Raw genomic sequence first — 19,121 nt, 5'->3', positions numbered from 1 at the left:
CTAAAATATATAATGATGTACAAACTGATATATTATAAACATTTATCAATTTACAATATTAGTTTTTTTTTTTACTTGTTTTTCTTTTTTCTCTGATTAATTTTCATAATTTTTGTTGTTTTTTTGTTGTTTTCAATATAAAATGGCAATTTTAATGTTAATTAATAGTATAAAGATTTTTCATTAATATTTATGTAATATATACAGTATAATATATTCATTAACAAAATATTACATTTAATTTTTACTCATAAAATAATGATATAAGTAAGTATATAATTATGATTTTTCATTTTATCAGTAATATTATATTAAAAATGAGGATTTAATTCGGGAAACAAAATATTTTTCCTGAATAGAGAACAGTAATTTTAATTTAGTAATGGAATTAAAGGGTTTACAAAATGATACAGCCCTTACGAGAAAATATCGTGAGTTAGTGATATATATCACTGATTAATATAACTGATTATATAATAGTAAATATTTATATTTAACTATATATACTGCTGCGTTGAGAATGAATTTTAGAAACGAATTTGCACTATATTTAAGAATATACAGGCTTTTTCAATTTAGAATACTAATGTCATTAATATATACATATATGTTGGCTATTGATAAACAGTAATTAATTAATAATATTTTTCAATTGTGGTTATGATTATTTCCATACATATATTATAATCTGTATGGTATTTCAATGAACAATTCGATATTATTTTCAAAAATTTCATATTAGCAATTTGAAAAATGTAGAGGAAGGAAGAAAAAATTGGTTCATAATAGGCCTATATTGCAATCGGTTTAGAATAGATAGAGTCTGCATTAGGTATACCGGTATACTTTAAAGCATGCGTTAAAAAAGTGATATCATACAGGCTATTCAACAATTGTGTACAAGGAATTTCATAGCACTTTTAGCTCAAAAACCATATAGAGGTACATAATTTTATATTGAATAAAAAATTTTAATAATTATAAAAAATTATTACACAAATATTTGAAATGTTTCTGTATTAATCTCTTAATATTTTTTTATATCGTATATAGCAATGTATATTACAAGGTCTTCTCTTTTTTGCTATAAACATTTATAATAAAAATTAAATTAATAGTCAATTTAGTGATCATATTCAAAATATAATAATAATAGTTATTATATTAAAAAATCTTTAATCTTCACCCATCCTTAATATTTGTATAATATATTAATATATTTTAGTATTTAAGTACAAAATATAATTTGCAATACAATAGATGTATTGTAATATAGCATAGTTTTTCTCCAAATTTACAAGAAAACAAAATACGAGTATCATTTACCTACACGCATATACTTTTATATACTTTTATATATTATATTTAATTCCAGAAATAATGCACATTAATACATAAATTTATGCAATATTATAATGCCTATACAATAACTATATATACATAAATATGTATATCATATTCTCATTTATAATATTTGGAGTGGGATTTAAAAGTTGTAATTTTTTTTTTTGCTTTTCTACAACAATCAACAACAACAAAAAATATGAATAATTTTTTTCCCCTTTATTTTATACATTATTGACAGAAAAAAAATAAAATAAAACTATAATAACAATATTCAGCATCCCTATTTAATTAATAATAAAAAAAAAAATGTTTTCAGCAAAAAAAAAAAAATTAAAAAAAAAAACATACACACCTACTCATATAATAAAAATTTTGTGTGTACATACTTATTTAAGCCTTAAAATGAACTCAGTGTCCTGCGCACATTTATTTTTGTTACAGTTGTATAATAAATATTATAAAATTTTTCTCTACTGCGTTTGAGTACCGTAAAAATTGACAACAACAACAATAACAAAAAAAAATTTCATTCATCTATATGTTTGTATAGAAATTATAAATGTTTTTTTTTTTTTGCTACCCCTAAGCGCAGAATAAAATACTCCAATAATCACTCACTCTTCCTACATAAAAAAAATGAGAATTTTTAAATTTTTACTCAAAAAAATAAATATTTTAATGGTAGCTAGTTGTATAACATAATGTTAATGTAATATTGTATATGTATATAAGTTTTGTATTTGTTAAAATGCATAAAATTACTCAAAAATTTATGATACAATAACAATTATTTAAAAAATTTTTAACGAAATTTATACATAAAATTTAACGAATAAAATTAAAATATAATTTCCCCTGTGTCACCAACTCATTCCTGAAATATTTTGAATTTTTAAACTTTTTTTTTTTGATTTCTCTCTTTAAATAAACTATAAAAATTACAATATTTATAAAAAAAATAGAATGGTAAAAATGGAAAACAAGTGAAAAAAAATAAACGATATCAGCATAGATTTTTATTTTTATATGTGTATAATTGTATGTACGTATAACAGTGTATAGTATGTCATTTATCGTATTACATATTTATAGGATATGTTGCTTCAAAATTTTTTAACAATTTCGGTTTTATTGGCAACAACAATATACACATTAGCAACAAAAGCAAAAAACAAAATTTTGGGAAATCATAAAACACAACGATGGAGTTTGGGTGGGGGGAGGGGGGTGGAAGAGAGGATCAAAATTGAACATTATTGTAATTAAATTGAGTGATGATAAGTTTTTATGTTGCTGTCTATAACAATGATTAGTTTTAATCATAATAATGATTATATACTATTTGGGTGTATAGGTATAGATATATGTATATTTTATATTATTAATGAATAAATCGATTTTACGCAAACACAAAAACTATTATTTTTTTTTTTTCGTTTCTTAATTATTATTCCCTTTTTACATTAGAATTATAAAAAATAAGTATATATGTATACTCGTATATCATAATATATTGTATATATTGTAGTATGTATGTTTGTTAGTAGAGAGAAAAAAAAATATAACATGTATCAATCAATAAGAACTACCGTTATAAAAATAATAACATGATATGGTAACAAAATTACAATAAAACGCCGGACGGCGGCATCTTCATTTTTATGTCAAAAAAAAAAAAAAAATTGTTATTACAATTACGTTTTTATTCTTACATTTTTATTACTATTATTATTTTCTTTTTCTATTTCTCATTATTTTTAAGGTAAAATGTTTGTATGTTATATATATTCAATATAAAGGAAAAAATTAGATGTTGTGTATATGAATTTTTTACACTAATGTATAGGTACATATATAAGTATTAACAGGGTTATTCATTTATAACAAACGGTTTCTGTGATACAGTGATATAGTATCCCTGAATCGGTTTTCAAAAATGTTCTTTAACAAAAATTGTTAGAAAATTTTTGAGAAAAAACAATAAATTTCAACTACAATCATTAATTCTATAGAGACTCCAATATTTCCATAATGCGATTCCGAATACTGAAATGAGGAAATTTACAAATTTTTTTTAATTTAATGAAAATTAATGTGTTTTTATGAAAAATACAAATAGCTAAAAATTAAATTTTGTAGTGAAATTAAATACTCTACTTAGTAGAAAATAAATTTTTATTAATTGCATAAATGCTAGTCACTTTTAATGAACAGATCTATTCCAAAAAATAATCCTAGCTTTTTCTAGCTTTTATACAAAAGTATAAAAAAATTCTGTGGAAATTGGCCCAAACCCGATAAGCCATTTTTTTGTTCAACTTGAGTTTGTAATAAAAATGAAATACTTAAGAGTCAATCTTTACTTTATCACCACTCCATGAGCAAATTAAGAAATAAAAATATTAAAAGTTGTTGAATCCTCTCTCTCTCCCTCCCTTCCTTCTCCATCGCTGTGTTTTATGATATTCCAAAATTTTCTTTTTTGTTTTTGTTGCTAATGTGTATATAATGTTGTTCCCATAACCAGATAATTCTAAATAATCAATTTTACGAAATTGCGGAGCCCAATATTTATATTATCGGCATTTATAAATTGCCTGATATTGGGTTCTGCTAATATCCACAGAATTATAATTTTGACTATTTACAGATTTAATGAAAATACAATGCTCTGCAAATATTATCGAATTGTATTCCCTAGTATTAAATCTATTATAAATGCATCATCATATGAAGCCAGTTCCTTAAATCTTATATTTGTTGATCTTCAATAATTTTTAGGTATAGTAATACATTCCATTATCATATTAATATATCGAAATATCATAATAATTAATAAAAAATTGAGCATTTAATTAAAAATTAAGAATATTATCCAAAATTTAAAATTTATTTAATTTGAATATAATATATTTATAATCGAATGTACTTTATAATATAAAGGTTAATTTCGAACTGATTTGCTACTTTCTAGATTCGTATACATATATAGACATAATATTACAATAATTTTTTTTTTTTGAACAATTTATAATATGCGATTAATTATCAACATCTAATAAATGACATGATATGACGACGATTCTTATCTAATCTATATTGTATAATATATTATTTTTGTATGGAAGCACCATAATTAGAAATCAATATCAGGTGAAATGTAAGTAAAATCATTATAATTGAGGTTATTGTAACATTTTCCTAAGTAGGTACATTATGTATGTTTGTATATATATATATTATTTATATGTTTACTGTATATAGTTCAATAAAGTTCAAAATATATTACAGCTGTGTTATCTTTTATCCAACCTTCCTCTTTTTTTTTTTTTGTTATTTCCAATAAAATTATAAATGCTATAATAGGAATTTTATAGATATATTCCATATCAGAAATTTGATAACTATTGTTTTTATATATAGACTAATGTTAGTCATTATTATATTATTAACAAATTGATTTGAAATTTAGAATTTGTTGAATTCTTATCGTAACTTATTTGGCTTAGAATACCAAGTTTTTAGTAAAAAAAAAGAGAAATCTTAGGTATTCGAGCCAATAAGTTCAAATCCAGATGAATACGTTATCTTTTCTCTGTAATTGGATTTTTTATTGCAATTATATTTTTTTTTTTTATTTAATTTTTTTCTTTTTTAATTTATTAATAAATGCATTCAAAAATTTGTATTTTGTAGCGATTATAATATTAAAAATGTTATTAGGCTCGATTAGAATTTATTTTATAACTTCCTAATCATTTAAATTCGCTTGTATTTTGAGGTTACTATTTGATGATACAGAATAGAAAAGTGTAGCTAAATATTAAAAGAGGATAATGGCGGCTTTTCGCTTTTCTACTTGTAATACTATTGACAATTTTTGTGATTATTAATCTGATACTTAAGAAAATTAGCATTTCTTATCAAAACTGTTTTGAAGTAAATTAATTATTCTTTTAAGAATTCAAGGTATTCGTTAGCTACTACAATATAATATTATTATTTTAAACAATTAAATGTTTTCTAAATAAAAATAAGGTAAAAGATAGACGGTATTATAAAACAGGATCACTAATAGGATCAGTTTGGTTTTTCTTAATCTTTTATTAAATCTTTCCTATTTGTTCAGTCTAATCAAAAAATTCGTTAAGTTCTTATTCCTGTCTTATCTTTCGTATATATGCACATAATTTACTGCACATTGAAAATTTTTTAATGAAATAATAGAATCAAAGCATATTGACTTTATAATTAATAATTCAAGTTTCAGTAAATATTAATTGTAAAATAAGATAAAAAAAAAAAATTTGCATAAATTGCATTTAGAGTCATAAGTTCAGAGAGGTCTCGAACTTCTTTTTTAATTTTTCTCAACAATATGCAGTTGATTTAATATATAAATACAAAGCATCGAGACCATACTGAACTCGATAAGAATGCATTTATATTGCAGTTTTCTATTACAAAATTTATTTTTAAAATGCATTTTGCAAAATAAACAAAATTTATATAAATATTCTTAATCAATATCTAATATATTTATCTATTGATACCAATTAATTGATATGAATATCATATAGGTCCGATATACTTAAAGTGCTCGACTCTTATTTGTAATAGAAAAGCTTACAAATTGTTTTCAATTCCAATATTTTCAAATGCAATTTAGTGAAATGCATTTTAATATTCAAGCAACTTCTCAACTATACAGGAATTCAAAATTTTATTAAATAATTATGATTTTCATCTATTAATCATTCATCATCATCATCTATGTTACGTTATATTCTCTTTAATTAAAACGAAAAAAAAAAAATTTAATCCGACCCTGAAAAATATATTTTTTGTTGTCCTTAAAGGACTTAGCACATTATTGCATTTTAAATAAATATTTTTATTTTCACTTTTCAAAAACTTTTCTACAAGAATGTTTAACAAATTGTAAACAAGTATTGCATGTTTGTATACAAATATATATGTATGTATAAGTAATTATGTGTATGATTTTCATGTCATAATATTCTGTTGTAGTTACACACATATTCAAACTTAAAAAATTTCAGTCATGTTTGATCAATCAAAATATATAATTTGAAAATATTTTTTTTTTCTATTGGAATTCTATAAAAATTTCTTGTATTTTTTTTAAATTTTAATTTTAAATGGCTAAAAAAGGACAACAGCAAAGTTTTCAATATGAAATTAATTCAGATGAAGAACTATTTAAATATTTGGATCGTAAAGGACTGGTAGGTAAGTAAGAATTTTTGTATACATATTTTTTTTTTGTGTCCCATATCATATTTAATGACATTGCGTTTACACTGAATTTTGTAAATTTTAAATATTTTAGTAATAGACGTTTACACCGATTGGTGCGGACCTTGTATTGGAATGCTTAATAACTTAAAGAAAGTTAAATTAGAACTTGGTGGAGACAACCTTCAATTGGCAGTAGTAAGATTGATTTTTTTTTTCCGGGAAATAAAAAAAAAAACATATGTACTTTAAATTGATAAATTTTTTTAGGCAAAAGCTGATACAATAGATGCATTATCACGTTTTCGAAATAAAAGTGAACCAACATGGTTATTTATAGTTGTAATATTATATTGATTTCATATATTTATTATAGAATCAAATAATATAAAAATAAATTAAAATTTTTTGAATTTTAGAATGGAAGAGCAACAAGTATTATGTTTGGAGCAAATGTTCCACGTTTAACACAAACAATTACAAAAGAGCTGGAACTCTTAGGTCGTAAAACCGAACGTAAAACATATGCAATAGATGAACCACAACCAATTGAAGTGGAATTAATTGAAGCTAAACAGAAACAAGATGAAGAAAATGCACGAGTTGAACGCGAAGCAGAAGAATTAAAAAGAAAAGCATATTTAAATTTTTGTACAAATACAATAATGAAAAATATGCAAGAAACTGGAAGTAATATACATCAATATATGCATACATATTTTTTATTTATTTTAAAGTTAAAAAAAAAATTAATGAACATGCAAAAATTTTTTAGTTTCAATATGCGGCCCACACATTAATAGGGATGGTTTAAAAAAAGTTCTCGAAATTGCTGATAGAGAAAAACTTCAAACAAAAGATCGAAAAGTATCAATGTTAGAGCCATCACAAATTGAAATCCTTGATTATGCTAGCAGTAATCCAATAGAACCAAAAGTTTTAGATCATATGTATAATAAAGAACTAATTATAATTATGTGGAAATTGGCAGAAGGAGAAACACGTCCAATTGAGGAGGCATTATTTGCATTACGAGATGGAATATCAAAACCATATCCTGATGAAAATGAACCAGAAGAAATGCTACCACCATTGTTTCCACCATTAGAAATAAAAGTTTATGAAGACTTATTAGAAAAACTTTCAGAAACTAAAAGTGAAATGGTTAATAAAGTAAAAAATGCTACTGAACCAGCTGAAACAAAAAATGAAGCCGAAACTGATATAGAAGCAAAAGAAACAAATGAAAATGATGAAAAAGAGAATGAAGTGGAAGAAGAAAAAACTGAAGAAGAACAACAGGAACCAAAAGACACTACTGAAGAAAAACATCAAGAAGAAAATGTTGTTGAAACTGAAAAAGAAAAACAACCAGCACTTCCACCAGCTAAAATAATTTATATACCATCATTGTGGACTCCAGCAAATAAAAGGACTAATGCTGCCGGAATATATGTATTCTTTCGACATCAAACTCGTACGTATTCGTTTCTAAATCTGTACGAATATACGTTTTAAAATAAATTGTTTAAATTACCAAAACTAAACATAAAGCAAAAATCTAACATAAAAAGTGTAATTTCTGAAAAAAAAAATATTAAGTTTTAATGAAATAATGAAACAAAATTTTTGTTATCGCATGTAGTCTTATGTTTTCCTTACAAATACCATATGCTTCAGGGACAAAATAAATAATATCTACTTTCTTATTATTATTTTCAAATAGTTCCATTTCTTCCGCCTGATCCAATTCCGGATCCACCACATCTTGTTGTAATTTTTGATGCATACAAAAAGAAAGAAATCAGAGATCTGATAACCAAATGGAATGAAGATGTATTATCCTATGGTTTTTTTACTAGTGAAGATCCGAACGAGGCAAAAGTTGTAGCAAATTCGGCAAAAAATTATGAAGAATGTCAGGCAAAAGATCTTACGTAAGATATTTTCTGGACTTTATTTCAGCTACATATAGTGTTTTTTTTTTATTTTAATAATTCTAATTAAAATATGTGACTTTAATAAAGAATACATATTTATTTAATTTCATTTAGAACTGATAAAATTGTTGTTAAAATATCGAAAAAAACAAGTGATTGTTTACTTGCCTTTTCAAAATGTAATCCATCATATGTAAGTGAAAATTGTGTTACTGGTGAACAAGAAGCGGCAAAATTTTTCCCTAAAGAATACAAAACTGGTGAACAAGAAGAAGCTGAAGCAGAAGCAGCCAAAGAAGCAGCATCACGTGCAAAACGAAAGGTTAATTTCTTATTTACACTTTTATTTACAAATTTAAAATTTAATTATTTTTCTTTTTTATATTTAGTCGAAAAAGAAAGAAGAACCAACACCTACAGGTAATATTTTTTAATTATATTTTATACTATATAATCTAATAAAATAAGGTTTAAAATTTCAATATGTGAAATTTCCAGAAAAAGAGAACTAAATTGATTTTTTATAAAAGTCTAAATCAAATTATTGTTGATTATACACAGTATGTAAGTTCTATTAAAGACCACATAAAACCACTTTCTAAAAGCGATTCTTTAAATTATAATTAATTTAAAATTATATAATTTTCAAGAAAAATTTTATAGAATTTATAAATTTAAATCACTTTAAATTTATAATATATTTCGTTAAAATAATTCGCAATAGCTATCTATTGAATTTCAATATTTTGTATGCTTTAATATAAATTATATTTTATTTTAAATGCATGAAATTTTTTAATTGTTTAACTAATGAAGAACGTTTGTTGGCCATGAATATAATTGGCAAACCGCTTTGTAAAATATCAAATTATTAAACAAAAATTAGTCAAATAAGTAACAACTAAATTTGTTATAAATACAAACCTTAATATTTTGTACGATTAATTCAAAACCAATCCATGGGTTAATAGAAATGGTGAATTAATCTGTTATAATAATAATTTTATTTAAGCTATACAAAATCTTGCAACGATCGAATAATAAAAATATATAAATGACCAAAGTATTTTTAATTGAAATAATTTGAATTTTATAAATTTCATCGTAAATTGCTTTGAAAAATACAATCCATCTGAATTATTACATTTAATGAAAAAAATTTTTGCAATGAAATAATTCACTTTAAAACTTAAATATTGAAAATGAATTTTTTTTAATCTTCTTGCATGTTAAGAGCTTCTGCATGTTTTTTGTCATAAAATAAATTTGTGTTACAAGAAATATTTTTTTATTTCGCTTTTACTATAAACTCCAAAACTACTAACTCGATAATTTATAATTTTATTTATAAAAACAAATGTATGTATATATATCCTTTTCTCTCTTTTTATATCTTTGCAACGTTGTAATAAAATAAGAATTTCAAAAAGTGTGAAAATTTTTACTTAAATTAAGAATAAAAATAATCTATTATGTATTTGATAATAACCCAAAGGGCTTAAATTAACAATTGGATAAAAAAAAAAATTCAATATATTTTCTTAGATAATGCTTTAAATAATATTATCCTTTATTTTTAAATCGTAATTTATTTTTAAATAAGTATGCTATATTTTAAATATTTATGTATAGATGTTTACAAAATAATTTTCAAAAAAAATATTTATTTCTAATATATTAATTTTTTTACTTTTCATCCTTTTATATTTTGAAAAGACGAGGAAGGACAACCGCAGAACGAAGCCGAACCAACAGCACCACAATAGATTTAATCACATCAGTTATATATTTTTATATACGTGTATTAATATATCGTATATTTAAATAGTTTTTAACTTAATTAAGCATAAATTTGTTTAATAAAAATTTTATTGTAACAAAATTTTAAAATAAATGTTATTTAATTTGTCATCAAATTTTTTTGTATTTGCATACATACGTAAAATAATATAATTAAACGTTGCTACAATTAAAAAAATAGAGTAATTATAATTAATGGAAGCTTAAAAATTTTTTGCAATATAAGAAACAAATAGCATTTTTCCAAATAATTGGGTTTATCCTATTTGTTCTGTATATGATATAAATGAAAAAGTTTGACTATAATGTAAGCTGCAAACAATTTCTGAATAACTATTTCTAACTATTTCTATTTTAATTTTTATATTAGAGAAATACAAAAAGCTTTTTAACAGATACAATCTGAAAGGTAATCTAGAAGGTACCAATATTATAAAACAAATAAACTTATAAAAGTTTCGAATTTAAAACAATATAAATATGAAAATATTTGATTCATAACTAGTTATAAGCAGTACTATTATTAAATATAATTATTATTGAAATATAAAATATACCCACATAATTCTTTTATATTTAAAATAAAATTAATATTGAAGATAAACAGTGATCAGCAAAACACTCACTAAGAGTTTAATTATAATTATAATTAAATATTCAAAAAATTTTATATATATTTTATATTAAATTAAAACAAGATTAAATTATAGTTATATTCATTTATTTATTTTACTCAAGAAATTATTTTTTTTTTAATTTTTTTTTTCTTTTTATATTTTTAATTTTGTATTTTTCAGAAGATTCTTAAACATAAAAGAAAAATATTATCTACAAAATGTATATAAATAAGCATATATTTATTTATGTTATTTTTTGCTATTGGGTTTATTTTTTTACAACAATTATATACATTTTTTATTTCGTGAAAATTTATACATATAAAAATACATATGTATCAAAAATTTTGAATTTTTTTTTGGTTTGTTTTTGCCAAGTACAATTTAAATATCCAAAAATGTGCTTTTAAACAATATTTGCATTTTATTTTTTGTTTTTTTTTTTGTTTTTTTTTCTAAAATTTCCTATAGAAAATAATAATATAATATATGCTTATATACATACATAATCCTATTTCATATAACTTTCTTTTTCTTATGAGAAACAAAAATTCTAAGAAACCAACAAACACATTTACAATGCTTTTTACCAAAACATTCAGTTGTTTTTTTTTTTTTTTAATTATTTTTTTTTTTTCTTTACTAATTAATAATTAATTAGTAATTAAAAACATAAATTATTTTCATCTCTAATCATATTATTCATTTTGAAAATTTACATCATCTAATGACAGGGTTAGAACACTTCCTTTTCATTGGACATTGCCACATAGATTAAATTCTAGTTACATAGTATATGAAAGTTTAAGTTTATTAATTTTTGTTATAAAAATTATGAAAATTTTATTTAAAATAAGAAAAGAAAATTAACGATTTTATTTTTTCTTCAAAAGTTTACATTCAAAAGATAAAAATTTTTGGCTTATTAAACAGCTCATTTAATTATTTTCATATAATATCTAAAAATATTTCATTAAAAAGATTTGAATATCAAATCGGATTTTCGTAAAAAATTTTGTAATATACTTGGCTTTAGAAAACACCATTGCTAAAATTTTGAAAACACTACCGCTATTTCTTGTAACTTTAAAAAAAAAATACTTTTTTATATTATAAGGTTATTATACCCAATTATTTATTTTAAATAATAAGATGTTAGTAACATATATCATGTGACCTAATATAGGACAATATAAATGTTATCTAATATTGTTAAGTTTTACATCTTTTAACTTGAATAACGCCGTTTAACCAAATGTGTAATGCATCATCATTAAGAATAAAATTTAAAGAAGTGTTCATGACAAATATACATATATTCATATAGATAGGTTATATGATATATATATTCATGTATAGATGCATTAGAGATATTTATACAAAAAAAAAAAAAAAACAACATGACTTTCTCTAAATCTAAAATAGAATTTGTATTCAATTCTCATTTAATTTATCATAAATGATAACTTTTACAGATCCAATTTTGAAAGAAATTTATGCGTGTAAATATATGTAAAATTTATATTTATACATATAAATGCATATTAACATATATATATTCATACAAATTTGTATATATACATATATATGAAATTTATATAAGCTTTTTAAAATTGTATTTATCGTTTGATTCTTTTTTTTCACTTAAAATTAATTAAATAATTAGGTAATATTTAAAAACTGTTTGAAATTGTTTTTTTTTTTTCATTCTCTAGCATAAATTATAATTTTTTTCTCTTCATTTTCAAAGATTTTTATGGCTTTTCTCTTTTCTTAAAATTTCTTTTGGATGCACAACGATGAATAATATCGGAAACATGATTTTTATGCTCAAATATTTTCATTATTTGCGATCTAGCTTCATTTACTCCATCAGATATTATTTTACTACGTTGCATATTTCCCTGAAAATTAAATAATATTAAATTTTGTAAAATATAATTAATTTTCTATTAAAAATTTGAAATTGTGAAAAATTAAAGAAAAAACAACATTAATTTTAATATAATTTCAATAAAAATATTATTTACCTTTATTAATTCACTAACACGATCTAACTCGGAATTTTTTCCATGTATTTCGAATTTTTTTAACATTTCACTTAATTTATCATAAACCTGTCCCTCGATTTCACACTATAATAATTAAGACATTTTATCATGAACAATGAATAGAAATTAGTTTACTGAATTTTTTTTCTTACCAAATCTTCCATTTGGGCACTTAAATGATGAATTTTCCAACCATTTATTTTTTGTATTACATTCGCTTGGTTAGCTAAATCCATAACTGTTGGACGACGTTCCTCACGTGGTTTAACATCAGAATAACGTTGAAAGTGATTGTTAGCCGATTTCCAATTTTGTTTGTAAGTCTGAGAAATGGAATTTTTAAAATTAATATCATAAAGAAAATTTAATTTTTTTTATCGAACAAACTTACGTCTAAAAGATTACATGTTCGCGGCTTTTTAATAATATAATCTGTAGGCTTTGCATTTTCCTTATTATTGACAACATTGTTATTAACTTTGTTAGCATTTTCTTGAATAATATTTCCAATAATGCTTCCATTGTTTGCATTTACTGAATTATTAATATTGGCAATAGTTTGATTGTTTTGTGTTGGTAAATGTCCAGATTGCGAGCTTAATTGTTGATGATGTGAAACACTTGAATTCTGACTATCATTGCTAAATCGATGAAAAAAAATATTTGAATAAATTTTAATGTTTTTATTAATTTTTTAAACTACATACGTAGATCTCCTAGACTTTTTCCTTGGTGGGGTGAACTCAATATTTCCATTACTAACAGCAGCCTGAGAAATTTGAATACTATCTGTGTGTAGCGATTGCGTTTGTTGCTGTTGCTGCTGAAGATGTTGTTGTTGATGTTGCTGTTGATGGGATTGTTGCTGGTGTTGTTGTTGGTGCAGTTGTTGTTGCTGTTGTTGTTGCCTTCTCATTCCAGTTATTGAAGAAGGAATATGATTTTGATGATTAGCATACATCTAAATTTTATAAGAATAAAATATATAAGGAATCAAGAAAAAATAAAGTATTTAAAATAGCTACTTCATTTATAGGATTAAAGTGTGATTCGCTGCTAATACGATTCATCGGTTGCAACTCTTCATTCATTTGTTGATCCAGACCGGGACTGGAATTTGCACTCACAGTTGTTGAGCCATCTGATGATCCCGGCCTTGATATGGGTGATATTGCACGTTGGTGCTCTTTTTGATTGATTAAATTTATTGTACTGCTACTGCTGTTATTTTGTTGAATAGTGTTACTTAAATTACTGCTGGATGCAACATTTAAACCTACAACACTTCCTGTACTACTTGAAATACTAACAGGACTACTGCCTGAGGAAATAGCAGAGGATGTTCCCATAGATAATAATGTTGGAGCCAAATTTTTCGCAGCTCTAATTGGGGATCCTTCAGTATCACGTTTTCTTAAAAAGGCTGTATTTACAGAACTTATGTTGGCTATTGCTTGGACAACGTTTCCAGGTCCAGAGTTTGTATTGCTGTTTGTTATATGCCTTTGATTGCTTTGTGCTACTGAAGATGACGTCGCAGAAGATGTACCTGTTAGTTTTATTGAAGAAGTTTGAATTGGTATGATCATATGGGCGGTTTGTTGATTTGCATTTCCAGAAGGCAATTGTCCAGAGTGCGTTTGCTGAGTCGTCATAGTAATTATTTGATGTTGGGCTTGAGATGAATTTTGTTGTGACTGCTGATGCGGAGCACTAGATAATGACGGAACAGTTGTAGAAATAACTTGCTCATTAAGAGTTGATGGTGCTGATGACGTTGTATTATGCTGTAATGTTTGCGGCTGTTGCTGTTGTGACTGAATTGTATGTTGAGAGATATTTTGACTGCTGAATCTAATTGGTACAGCCTGTATTTGACTTGAATTGACGTTCGATGTAGCGGAAGCGGATACAACTGGCAGGTTTCCAGAAACTGGAATTTGAATTTGTCCTATGGCCCTGGAACCACTTGCACTGGTACTACTTCCAATACTACCAGCAATATTTGTAACAGCCGATGCGGGTACAACTGTAAACGTCCCCCCACCAGCATTTCCGGAAGGAGAAAAAGGAAGAGATGTTGAAATATTTCCAGCTGAAATAGATGTAACAGGTTGACTGGAGGAAACAGTAGAGGTTACCGTAGTTGTTGTAAGGGAAAGTACCCCGGTCGATACTGTAACTGAATTGGCAGGAACGGATTCGTAATAAAAAGTCCCACTGTTCAGAAAAGTACCACTATTTGGTATAACTGTAGCACCCCCACTTGCACCAGAACCAGAATTTGGCGGACGGGCTAAACGAAAATGTTAAAATAAATTTTATTTTATCGGTATGAAAATATTTTTAGTTGCATACCATGTATAAAAACACTTGTTGGTTGGTGATGTTGTCCAGAGCCAGATTGTGATGTAATAATCTCTGCAACGGATGCTGAATTATTAGCTTGATGTTGCTGCTGTTGCTGTTGTGTCTGCTGTTGTAGTGATTGCGATATAACTTTTGTAATTGATCCAGCGATTCCAGTACCAGCTTTAATAGGATTAAGAGTACCTGTGAACACATTCGTTGCACCTTTCGACGTAATGGCCAGAGGTACAACAGTTGCAGATACTGGAACATTTTGTGTAGATATAATTTGACCACTTTGACCAGAACTGGTACTTCCAGATAGAGCTTGATTAACACTGACAATTTGGGTAATAGGTTGCTGATTGCTTGAAACGCTTAAACTAACTGACGTTGGTTGATTTTGTTGTTGTGATTGTGATTGTTGTTGAGACTGCGCAGTTTGTTGTACTATAGTACCCGAAGGAGCAACAGACGCAACCACCGTCGCACCAGTTTGATTTATAGCTGATTGAGAAATTGTTGCCCCTTGTATGCCACTAATATTGGCTCCAGATTGTTTAGTTAAACTGCCCAATTGGGTAATAGTTAGAGAAGAGCTACCCTTTGGATTAACGGTAGCTGGTGTGCGTATACCTAGAATATATTAAATTATAAATTTACCGAATTCGGCGCATTATAAAATCATTACCCAATTTTCCTCCTGTATTCATTATAATTGGCTGCATTATCAAATTACTTGTAATACGTTGTCCTGCAGTTCCAATTAATTGTTGTCCTCCTGTACCAGGTTGTTGTTGTAATTGAATTATTCTCGTTGTTGTTAAGCTATTTGTTGGCAAATTGATATTTCCTGATGAACCTGCAGAAGAGCTAACGTTCGCATTTCCACTAGGACCGGAAGTAGTTGTTAATCTACCTTGTATTGTATTGGTGCCTGTGTTGCCAGTATTTATTGTTGGAGTTAAAACAGGTATTGTATTAGGTGCTCGAATACTAATACTAGTCGTATTCATCCCACTCACGGTACCCAATTTAGTTGCTGTTGAAAATGCTCTATTATTTAGCTGTATGGGTCTTACTTGTCTTTGCGTGCTCCCAGTAATTGGAGTTGCAACCGTATAACGCTGTGCCGACCCTCCTGTTACAGAAGTGTATTGCTGCCCTTGAGAATTTGACACATTGCTGTATACCAGTGTTGCTGTTTGTTGACGTGGTGGTAAAACCGTCGCCAATGTTGCAACAAACGTTTGTTGCTGTTGCTGAGACGTTTGAATGGACCCTATTTAAAATATAACTCACTCAATAATTTAATACATACAATCGTATAACCAAAAAAAACATGTACCTTGATGCGAAGGTATACCTTGGGCCGAACCTGAACTACCTTGACTTGGACCAGAAACTTGGCCAACAGCAACAATTCCAGCTGCAGCGTTAGAAGCAGATACGACTCCACCTGGATTTGAAACGTTGCCTGTTATATTTTGGGTAATCAACCTCTGGCGGGGTTGGTGGCTTATCGTCCTAATCAGCTGAACCTGACCACCAGTTGCCATCCAGGTAGCATTTGTTGGTGATATAACCGTTGTCGCCGGTGAAGAAGAATTTCTTGCAACCGAAGCTCCTCTCACAAAAGTTCCAGTAGCCAAATTGGCAACTGTTGGTGGTGTAGAACTCCTTATCGGAGCTGACATTCGTTGGGTTGTTTGTATTGTAGCAGTATTTACTCCAGGTCTGGGTATGTAAGTCGTTGGCGTAACAGACCGTGTTACCGTAATCGATGTTTGAGATATTGTCCTTGCTGGAATAGCAGTTATTTGAGCACGAACATTTCCTCCACTACCCGTGTTGTCAACCTGTGCAGCGTTTATTTGTTTTATCATTGTACCAGGTACTATAGTCCCAGTTGGCATTACAACACGTGTAGTTACAGGTCTATACGAAGTTTGCTGCATTTGTCCACTACCAGATAATCCAGTTTGAATAGGCGTAGCTACTTTTATAGTATCTATAGTGGCAGGCTTAACATGTCCAATTTTATTTGCTGCCAAATTTATGGGAAACGTTGTTGTACCCCCACCTAGAGATTTTTGAAGTATTTGTTGAGTTTGCTTATCACCAGAAGTACCACTAACTGAACCACTAATTACAGAAGTATTGTCCGAGGTCCCAGAACCGGCACCACCAGACGAGCTCATATTCCTTTTATTTATTTACTTGCTTAACTTTATAAACCTACAATTGAAAAAAATAAACATTTCAAAATCAATTTGACAGTGCAACGCTACAAATGATATTAAAGTTTGGCAATTTTTTTTAATAACTTTTTAAAAAGGTTAAGCCAATAGAATTATGAATGATGTTAAATAATACGAAAAATATATTAAAACTTTGCAAAGAAATCACAAAAACTCTATTAATTAGAAAAAAAATGCAAACGAAGCGTTTATTTGCCGAACTTGCCAATATTACTACAATTTGCATTCACTCGAAAAATAAATGATGTATTAGCCATTACTTTACCTTTTCTATATAATATATAATTGTTTTGTGAATTTCATATTTTCTAAATATTAATCTCCAAAGAAAAAACTTCAAATTTTTCCAATAAGTTTTTTTTCTTAACAAAATACACTCTAAAAAAGATGTATATCCCTTCTCTTCTTAGAGATAAATGCAATGGATTCCATTTCAGTGCTTCAAAGCGACGAACCACAAAAAGCTTTAGCAGTTTGTGCGTTGTTGTTACTTTAGTGCTGCCGTTTTTGTTTTTACCGACGCGCAACATTTGAGCACAAAAAATTTTGTTTTTATTGCATAAGCTTTTTGGGTATGTTTACCTAGATTTTGTGAATGAAGGCATATTATAGAAAATAAACTAACTAAATGTTTGAGAGTTACCCCTCATATTGGCTAAGTAACACCAGCACCCAGTGCAGCTGACAATATATGGTATACACCACCATCTTCGTCATCTTTGACCAAATAATTTTTTTTTGCATACACATTTCATTTTCAACTTTCACAATTAAATTTCAGTCAATTAAGTGAATTTGTTTTTATATATTTTTCGCCGTAAGTACAAATTCGTTTAGCAATCCTTAAATTTTATTTTTCCTATTTTATTCCTATAACCAATCTGAAACCGATCCAAGACCAAATAGCGCTTCCAAAATGATTAATAAATGCATATTATATATTAATTGAAATTTCAAGCGTTTGTTACTAATTTAGCCATTCTTTTAAAGTGGTAATATTTCATTAATACATTGATCATTCGGAACTAAATACGAATTTTGTTACAAAACAGTTAAATAAATTTAAAAAAAAATTACGAAGCCTTATTTCGCACAGTCCAATTAACCCACAAGAGAGAAATTTGTTCGAATGATATAAGTCAGTTTAAAATAAGAACAACGCGTCTTTCTCTACATTATGTTAGCTATACCCTATTCAGCTAGGTTCTTTAACACGTTGATAAACATTTTTTACAAAAGCTAAAATTTTTTAATATATTTTTTAACCAAGTTTCAACCACCAAATGGTTGATCAACTAGTCCACTAACGATTCAATCCAAGGACCAAGTTGAATAGTTGCTAACCAGCATTATTGAGTGTGAATTACCCAATTTTGAAAAAGCGTGTATCAACGTAGCTTATATTTCACATAATTCATGAAGTACAAAATTCAGCAATTCAATCCTAAAATTTTCTTGCATTGACGCATTATTTTATTTGATGGCAAAAACGTCAAA

General features: G+C 26.2%; 2 protein-coding genes across 7 annotated transcripts; one reads left to right on the top strand and one right to left on the bottom strand.

The window, feature by feature from the left end:
* Positions 1-4,477: 4,477 nt before the first annotated feature.
* On the top strand, positions 4,478-10,445 carry LOC129608666 (thioredoxin domain-containing protein 6). 5 transcript variants are annotated; one of them, XM_055520325.1, is made up of 10 exons: positions 4,478-4,507; positions 6,523-6,600; positions 6,701-6,804; positions 6,877-6,922; positions 7,026-7,296; positions 7,382-8,083; positions 8,333-8,543; positions 8,661-8,868; positions 8,936-8,966; positions 10,263-10,445. In XM_055520325.1, the coding sequence occupies exons 4-10, from the start codon at positions 6,896-6,898 to the stop codon at positions 10,310-10,312; spliced, it is 1,500 nt and encodes a 499-aa protein (XP_055376300.1). In that variant the 5' UTR covers positions 4,478-4,507; positions 6,523-6,600; positions 6,701-6,804; positions 6,877-6,895; the 3' UTR covers positions 10,313-10,445. The 5 variants fall into 5 exon arrangements, 4 of the variants coding, with proteins under 4 accessions (XP_055376300.1, XP_055376299.1, XP_055376298.1 ...); XM_055520324.1 differs by having other exon boundaries at positions 6,877-6,948; XR_008696900.1 differs by lacking the exon at positions 4,478-4,507 and adding an exon at positions 9,045-9,110 and having other exon boundaries at positions 6,459-6,600; positions 6,877-6,948; positions 10,263-10,327.
* A 1,964-nt stretch (positions 10,446-12,409) lies between these two features.
* On the bottom strand, positions 12,410-18,022 carry LOC129608588 (uncharacterized). Of its 2 annotated transcripts, XM_055520204.1 has the most exons (11): positions 17,890-18,022; positions 16,712-17,601; positions 16,283-16,645; positions 16,055-16,225; positions 15,373-15,999; positions 14,040-15,310; positions 13,722-13,975; positions 13,406-13,655; positions 13,167-13,337; positions 12,994-13,098; positions 12,410-12,867 (listed from the first exon to the last, which is right to left on the bottom strand). In XM_055520204.1, exons 2-11 carry the CDS (start codon positions 17,562-17,564, stop codon positions 12,718-12,720), a joined length of 4,215 nt encoding a protein of 1,404 aa, XP_055376179.1. In that variant the 5' UTR covers positions 17,565-17,601; positions 17,890-18,022; the 3' UTR covers positions 12,410-12,717. The 2 variants fall into 2 exon arrangements, with proteins under 2 accessions (XP_055376179.1, XP_055376178.1); XM_055520203.1 differs by having other exon boundaries at positions 12,411-12,867; positions 16,055-16,645.
* Positions 18,023-19,121: the final 1,099 nt, after the last annotated feature.

This window comes from Condylostylus longicornis, unplaced genomic scaffold (genome assembly GCF_029603195.1).
Source record: "Condylostylus longicornis isolate FDR11 unplaced genomic scaffold, ASM2960319v2 ptg000033l, whole genome shotgun sequence".
NCBI classification, from domain to species: Eukaryota; Metazoa; Arthropoda; class Insecta; order Diptera; family Dolichopodidae; genus Condylostylus; species Condylostylus longicornis.
The sequence above is the reverse complement of the archived record's forward strand: the minus strand, read 5'-3'. Positions and strand labels throughout refer to the sequence as shown.

Coding starts and splice junctions, on each gene's coding strand:
- LOC129608666 (XM_055520323.1), top strand. CDS start 6,510: ATGGCTAAAAAAGGACAACAGCAAAGTTTTCAATATGAAATTAATTCA. Junction 6,805..6,876: donor ACAACCTTCAATTGGCAGTA/GTAAGATTGATT, acceptor AAATTTTTTTAG/GCAAAAGCTGATACAATAGA. Junction 8,967..10,262: donor AGAAGAACCAACACCTACAG/GTAATATTTTTT, acceptor TATTTTGAAAAG/ACGAGGAAGGACAACCGCAG.
- LOC129608588 (XM_055520203.1), bottom strand. CDS start 17,564: ATGAGCTCGTCTGGTGGTGCCGGTTCTGGGACCTCGGACAATACTTCT. Junction 13,656..13,721: donor AAAAAGTCTAGGAGATCTAC/GTATGTAGTTTA, acceptor TCATCGATTTAG/CAATGATAGTCAGAATTCAA. Junction 13,099..13,166: donor GTGCCCAAATGGAAGATTTG/GTAAGAAAAAAA, acceptor TAATTATTATAG/TGTGAAATCGAGGGACAGGT.